The sequence below is a fragment of the Podarcis pityusensis genome (genome assembly GCF_964106645.2).
Source record: "Podarcis pityusensis genome assembly, chromosome: 16".
NCBI lineage: Eukaryota > Metazoa > Chordata > Lepidosauria > Squamata > Lacertidae > Podarcis > Podarcis pityusensis.
In genome coordinates this window covers 19,205,167-19,212,412 of record NC_138041.1, presented here as the reverse complement: position 1 = coordinate 19,212,412, position 7,246 = coordinate 19,205,167, and the positions used below count along the sequence as shown (strand labels likewise).

The 7,246-nt window shown below is 47.6% G+C and overlaps 1 protein-coding gene and 1 long non-coding RNA gene across 2 annotated transcripts in view; one reads left to right on the top strand and one right to left on the bottom strand.

Moving 5' to 3' along the window:
* The first annotated feature begins 471 nt into the window (after positions 1–471).
* On the top strand, positions 472–6,057 carry LOC308465993 (phosphatidylethanolamine-binding protein 1-like). Its single transcript, XM_080986523.1, has 4 exons — positions 472–720; positions 2,207–2,316; positions 3,251–3,351; positions 4,320–6,057. Exons 1-4 carry the CDS (start codon positions 586–588, stop codon positions 4,535–4,537), a joined length of 564 nt encoding a protein of 187 aa, XP_080842649.1. The 5' UTR covers positions 472–585; the 3' UTR covers positions 4,538–6,057.
* The window catches only part of LOC308466052, a 53,965-nt gene continuing 49,041 nt past the window's right edge, over positions 2,323–7,246 (bottom strand). Inside the window, exon 3 of the long non-coding RNA XR_013980640.1 lies at positions 2,323–2,581. This is a non-coding gene — a long non-coding RNA (uncharacterized lncRNA). The remainder of the gene's footprint in view (positions 2,582–7,246) is intronic.

Below are 7,246 nucleotides of genomic sequence, written 5' to 3'. Positions count from 1 at the left end.
ATGTTGAAAGTGTTTAATAAAAATATTTTTTTTAAAAAAAATAATTGCAGTCCTTAGAAAGCAATCCTATTTCTATTTACTCAGAAGTAAGCCCCCTTGAGCCATTAACTGCACCCCTTAAGACATGGGAAGTCACTTCTGAGCAAACAGGGCGTCTTAGGTGATTATAATATTTTGATTGATTAGAAAAGGTGGCTGCTTTTCAATTTTAATATCTATTTTTAATGCAGGCACTTTCAAGTCCATAGGCGGCACAGGTCTCGAGGGCCGGATGGGGAGCTTGGGGGGACCACATTTGGCTGGGGATGCCAGGAACCCCCCCGCCCCCATCTCTGCTCTATGACATTTCCAGAGGCTTCGACCCCTCCTCTCCAAAGAACCCCCTCCCACCGGCACACCCCTCCCTCTACCAGGAGCCAATGGGCATGAGACAGATAGGTCCCGCCTCCTCTAGGATTATAGGAGGTCGCTGTCACTCATCTAGCACCAGATTCTCTTGCTCGGACGGGGTGGTAGGGGGCTTCCACGCGCGATCTTTGCCCGGGAGAGATCCAGCGGCTTTCTGGGTATTTTCTTTTTGCGAAGATGGCGGTAGATCTCTCTGACTGGGAGGTCTCTCTAGAACTCTTGGAGGTGGATGAGAAGCCGGCGGTTCCTCTTTCGGTCAACTACGGGTCGGTGGAGATCGACGAGCTGGGCAAAGTCCTCACTCCCACCCAGGTAATCCACTCCCGCCACAATCCCTTCGCGTGCAAAGAAATTGCAGCCCCCCCCCCAAGATGCAAGACGCTTCCCCAACCTTTTGCACAATGGCTACAATTGGCCGGCCTTCCCCCTTCAACGCGAAAAGCGGCGCCTGCTTTGTTTTTTGCATGCGTTCGTCTCTCCTTGGGTCGAGATCACCAAAGAAAACGTCTGCTAGGTGCGCAGTAGGACCTTCCCCCTTTTGCAGAAAATAAAATATATCCTGCGTTTGCAACCACGCGAGGAAGCAAGGCCCGCGCGTGGTTCATGGCCTCCCTTGTCTAGCGCTGGTGATCCGCTGCAAGCAGATAAAAATTAAGAATTAAAAGCGCCATGCTTTCGAAAAGGCGCAGGGCGCTTTTTGCCTCCACGCAGAAATATGTGCACTTGAGGATGAGGGCAAAGGAATCCCAATTGGAAGGGTCTGTGTGCGTCAGTTCTGGAATTTATTTTAAGACAGTGAGGTTTTTTTAATTTGCCATCCATCTGTTCGCTGCTTCAGAGAGAGATTTCTTTAGAATAGACAGGACGATAAGATTTGGGGGTGTTTTTTTTCCAGAGGAGCGGAGGGTTTGTGTCAAAAATGCAACCGTTGAGAATATGGCATCTGCCCGAAATAGGACGAGGCGGGAGGCTGGGACTTGCAAGCGGCCTGCCCAGGTCTGGCCTGCCCCGCCTCCTCCGATGCCAGGCTGCTGCCGGAGCCCCTGGAGCGCGTGCCGGGACTGGCGTGCAGCAAAGGGGGAGGAGCGCGCGGGCGCCCGGAGCAGAGCAATGCCTGCCCGCCGCCCTTTGTACCCTCCGGGAGAGGCGTCACCGGCAACGTGAGCGGTGCGGAGCTGCTGCTGCTGCTTGCGGCTAAGTTCAAATCCCTCCTATCTTCTGGTCAATCCCCCGCATAAAAGCTGAACAATTCTGGGCTATCCCCCCCAACAAAAGCTCAGCAACTCTGGACAGTCCTCCCCAAGAAAGGCTTAACAACTGTGGGCAACCCCACCCCCAAAAAACAGCTTAACAACCCTGGGCAGTCTCTCCCCATTTTCTTAATTTGGAATCCCCAAAAATAGGGGTCGTCCGCTGTGCGTGTTATACACTGGAAAATACAGTAACTGTCCCGTGTGGAATTCTGGGAGTTGTAGTTTGTTAAAGGTGCTGAGAGTTGTTAGGAGGCCCCTCCCAGTTCTCAGAGTTCCCTGTGAAGAGCATTTGATGGTTAAATCACTGGGAACTGTAGCTCTGGGAGCAGAATAGGGGCCACCTAAAAATTCTCAGCATCCCTACCAGTACAGTTCCCTGAATTTAGGTGGGGGGGAGCCATTGCTTTTGGAGTCACAACGCTTTAAAGGTATTGTGTGACTTTGGTTAAGGCATGGTTTCATTGGCTGGATGATGGTGAATGTGTTGTCTTCATTTTTATATTTTTGAATAGCTTCTAAAGGTCTTGCCGTTTTGTTTCTGGCAGGTCAAGAATCGCCCGACGAAGATTGACTGGGAGAACTGCAGTGCAGAAAAGCTCTACACTTTGGTCCTTACTGACCCTGATGCACCGAGCAGGAAAAACCCAAAGTTCAGGTGAGAGGGGCAGGCTGTGAGATCCAGAATGTCCATGCTGGATTTGATCCAGAAGGCAAGCCAGGATTTGCAGAAAAGAAGTGTGGTGTTGTTTTTTTAATAATATATAAAGATTTCTTACCTTTCAAGGTCAAATGAGGCAATTGATAGGTGATCTGGAAGTTGCAGGGGGCCTTCCCTTGGAGGTAAGGGAAAAGCAGACCTCACCTCTATAGTAGACAAATCCCAGCACTTGTTCCTGAATGCAGAAATGTCTGTGGCTGCGCTGCAAAATTTGAACCATCCGTTTCAATGCCTGACAAAGGCCTTTTATTTATATTTTGTATATAAAAACAATGCCACTATTCATAAAAATGAGTGGTTTACATCCATTATACATAAAAACAAAGCAATAAAGACTATTTTTAAAAACTATAATTGGAAATGGGCTAACTATTAGATGTCTGCTTGATGGCCTGCATAAGCCTGACGTAATAGAAAAGTTTCTAGCGGGCATCTAAAAGTGGAAACAGAAGGTTCCTGCTGTATCTCTTGGCAGAGAGTTCCACAGGACTGGGCTGATGGCAGTAAAGGCTTGATTGCTTGCCGTCAGAAAGAGCCTCATCAGCATCTGGCAGCACCTATATAAGACTAGGTCTAAGAATAGGAACTCCCTGCCTATTGACATCAAGCAGGCAACCTTCACTGCCCTCTTTTTGGCTCCTGCTAAAAACGTTCTTGTTGAGACAACTCCACTCAGATGCTTCGAAAGTTGAGCTAATTTTAATCTCTTTAAAACATACAAAAGTAAAAATACTAAAGTATGTTTGTGATTTTTTCCCCCTCAGTTTTATTTTAGGTTTTTACTAAACTGCTTTGAGGGTCTTAATTTTTTAGTGTTCCTGCAAGATTTACTTTGGGGAAACTGAGGCAGGTGCTCTCTCTCTCTCTCTAGGGAGTGGCACCACTTCCTAGTGGTCAATATGAAAGGCAATGACATCAGCAGCGGCACCGTCTTGTCAGACTACGTGGGATCTGGACCACCTAAAGGAACAGGTAAGCAAGCAGTAATACTGGCCCTATTGCTTTAAGGCAAGGTCTGTTGCGTGTCTTGACTCAGCTTGCACTTGGGGGGGGGGGCCTAGCACACCCGTTGGATCAGGGCAGGTTGGAAACAGCAGAAGAAAAGCTGCAAAGCTAAACAGTTCTGCTTCAGGAATTTGCATGGCTGAAATAAGAGCAAAAGGACACAAGCTGCTAGTACTTTTCCGTAAAGTGTTGGTGCTGACCTTTAAAGCCCTAAACGGCCTCTGCCCTGTCACCCCCATCAATCAGCCTGAGACACTGAGGTCCAGCTCTGAAGGCCTTCTTGCTGTTCCCTCACTGCAAGAAGCAAAGATACAGGGAACCAGGCAGAGGGCCTTCAGTAGCGGTGCCTGCCTTGTGGAATGGACTCCCAGAATGCATTCTGTTCAAGAACCAAGGTACGACTGTATTTTGTTACAATAAAGCAACAAAAATTATTTGCAAAATAATAAAATAAAATCAGAATCCTGTGCATATGTTACTGCCATGTTTCCCCCCCGAAAGGTTGGGCCACCACGCCCCTTGGTTTGATACACTCATCCACAGTGCCCCTTACCCTATTCAAAAGCATTATTCAGAATAGTGGTTTGCATCACCCACTAAGGAAGATAATAAAATTCAAAACAGTAACAATGAGTTGCACTTTTCATCGAAATCCAAACGATTTAGTTTTATTCTGCAAAATTAATGGCCTTGATCCAGTGATACCAGCTTTTCAAAATTTGATAAACTATTACACCTCCCAGCACCCTCCTGCCTCTCCTTGCCTCTAAGCACCCCCCCGGTAATCCCTCGGCCCCCTCAAGGATGGCACCACCCACTTTGGGATCCACTGTGTTACTGGATGGTTGTGACTTGAGTGTGATGGAGGGGAGGTTCGCGATCGCTTCCTCCTGACGCAGGTGCGCAACCCTTGTTTTCTCTCTCGCACGCTGCAGGGCTCCATCGCTACGTGTGGCTGGTCTACGAGCAAGCCCAGGAGCTGGAATGCAACGAGCCCATCCTCAGCAACCGGTCCGGGGATAAACGGGGCAATTTCAAAGTGGAAAGTTTCCGCAAGAAGTATAAACTGGGGCCCCCCGTGGCAGGAACATGCTACCAGGCCGAGTGGGACAACTATGTGCCGTTGCTCTACAATCAGCTGTCTGGGAAATAAAACCCCTCTTCTTCCAGCCCCCCACCCTCCCCCTGCTCGGATCTCTTCTCCTAGAATGGAGATCTTCAGCCCTCTACAACTCCCATCATCCCTGACCATAGGCTAACCTGGCTGGGGCTGATACGAGTTGTATTCCAAGAGGGGCACAAGATGGAAGGAGGCTGTCTTTAGAACTCCCATTTCCTGTAGCGTTAAGTAAACTGGATTGAAGACTAGTAAGTGACACCCCCGCTCCAAGCTGCTCCTGAAACTCAAGCAGGGATAGATAGATTCTGCAAGATGATTGGCCATACTAGACAGTTTCTTGTGGGGGACAGTCGGAAGTGCAGTAAATGAATTTGTTACAACAACAAAGGAACTGTGGCAAAACATCTCTCGTTTGTGGTCCTCCGCAAAAGTTTGTTTGTGTGTGTGGCATTTTGGCTATTTTTGGAGCGGCGTGGTGACATTTTTTGGGGTGGAGGGATGCACAGATCTCACACTCCTCTAGAATCCGCTTTGCTGCCAACCTATATAGATTCTCACGTCCCTCAAAACAGCTCCCACCACTTTATAGCATAAAGTCTGGGGGTTTAAACACTGTGGTCAGCAGCATGGAGCTGCTGATGAGTTTTCCACCCTGCTGTTGAAATTTCCCTACACCACCTTGAAATGCATAGGGGCAGTGTCTCCCCCCACCAAAAAAACCCGCTCTAGGCTTTCAAATATTCATAAGCTCAGCCCAGCCCTGCTCCAAGGAGGTCTTTCCTGGGACTGTTGAGTTACTTAGCCCTGAATTCCTTGCAAGCTATGAAACTGGGATTTCAAAGGGAGTGGGATAACATTAAGCAGGAATTGCTGGCTGTCCAGTTTTTCTCGGGAAACAAAACCACAAACGCCACTTTTCTGCTTAAAACCAAGAATTGTTGCACTAAACCACAAATGGGAGCCTTTTTTATTTGCATGTTGGAAGTGTTCTTTTTGATTCTGTTGCTGCTCTCTTGCTCAGGACAAGTGCTGACAGCGAGGAGAAAGACCAGCAGCAGAGTCGGGGACTGAAATGTGGGCCTTGGCCATTGCCTGGCAGTGCCAACCCTGTGGCAGCTCCATCGTTTGTGCTTAAGATGCTGGAAGGTGCCTCTCCCTGGGCTTTGGTCCTCTGCTTATATCCTGGCTATCTTTAGTTTCTCTTGGTTATCTCCACAGGATCCCAGTGTCCTCGTCAGCAGTCGATTTTAGAAATTTCTGCTTTCTTTTGTCCATGATGTGTTTTTGATGAGGTTCACCCCACTGCCTTCGGTCTCATTTTGCCAATATACCGGTATCTAATGTTGGAAATGTTTCTCCTCTGCCACCCCCCCCCGCACCCCCCCCCCAAAATGTGTCACTTAAACCAATGTGTAACAAGGCCTTTTGATGTTCTTGGGAGATCTTTGAATGCTGCACACATACATTGTCACTTGCGTTTATAGCCCTCTGTTGACAAGGGGCTGTGGTTTATGCTTTGTTCTCGTTCTTTGAATTAAAAGCTTAGAATTGAAGGTGGTCCTTTGCTTTTTATAGCTGTAAAAATGCATTATAAAAATGTGACACTAGAGGGCACTGTAGAGCAGTGGCACGTCAATGGGAAATTGCATTTATAATAATAATAATAATAATAATAATAATAATAATTTTTTATTTATACCCCGCCCTCCCCAGCCAAGGCCGGGCTCAGAGCGGCTTACAAGCAATAATAAAAACAAGAAGAATGATTACAACTTAAAAACAAAAATAAAATACAACATTAAAATAATGGAACATTAAAATATTAAAATGTAGCCTCATTGCAGGAGGAGAAGGAAAAGAAAAAAGAAAGAGAGGGAGGGAGGGAATCAAATTGGCTCCAAGCCAAAGGCCAGGCGGAACAACTCTGTCTTACAGGCCCTGCGGAAAGAAATCAGATCCTGCAGGGCCCTGGTCTCATGAGGCAGAGCGTTCCACCAGGCCGGAGCCAGAGTTGAAAAGGCCCTGGCTCTGGTTGAAGCCAATCTAACTTCCTTAGGGCCTGGGACCACTAGGGTGTTGTTATTTATGGACCTTGAGGCTCTCCGTGGGGCATACCAGGAGAGGCGGTCGCGTAGGTACGAGGGTCCTAGGCCGTGAAGGGCTTTAAAGGTAAAAAGCAGCACCTTAAATCTGACCCTGTACTCCACTGGGAGCCAGTGCAGCTTGAAAAGCACTGGGTAAATATGCTCCCATGGCAAAGACCCCATGAGGAGCCTCGCTGCAGCATTCTGTACCCGCTGGATTTTCTGGGATAGATTCAAGGGCAGCCCCCGCGTAGAGCGAATTACAGTAGTCAAGCCTGGAGATGACTGTCGCATGGATCACTGTGGCCAGGTCGGGGCGGGAAAGGTAAGGGACCAACTGCTATGTAAGAGCTATGTAACTTTTTTTTTTTTAAACCGCGTTTTACAGATCAGTGTAGATCCAGCCTTAGGCTCTGCTAGTTTAATGGAGCCTTCATTTGCAGTGGCAGCTTGCCTCAGTACAACCAAATGTGGAGAAGAGGCTGCAGATATCTTCTCTTCCCAGCATCATAGGCATATTTCCAACCACTGTTGGAGAATGTATTTAGATTGATATAGATATATCCATCCAAGCATCACTGGCAGTCATTAGGGACAATAGCACACAAAAATGGCTTATATTGGGGAAAATAAATGAGTAAATTAGGTGATACTTACA

Excerpts from the sequence above, each read along its gene's own strand:
- LOC308465993 (XM_080986523.1), top strand. The coding sequence starts at position 586 with ATGGCGGTAGATCTCTCTGACTGGGAGGTCTCTCTAGAACTCTTGGAG. Across the intron at positions 721-2,206 it reads AAGTCCTCACTCCCACCCAG|GTCAAGAATCGCCCGACGAA; the intron begins GTAATCCACTCC and ends TGTTTCTGGCAG. Across the intron at positions 3,352-4,319 it reads TGGACCACCTAAAGGAACAG|GGCTCCATCGCTACGTGTGG; the intron begins GTAAGCAAGCAG and ends CGCACGCTGCAG.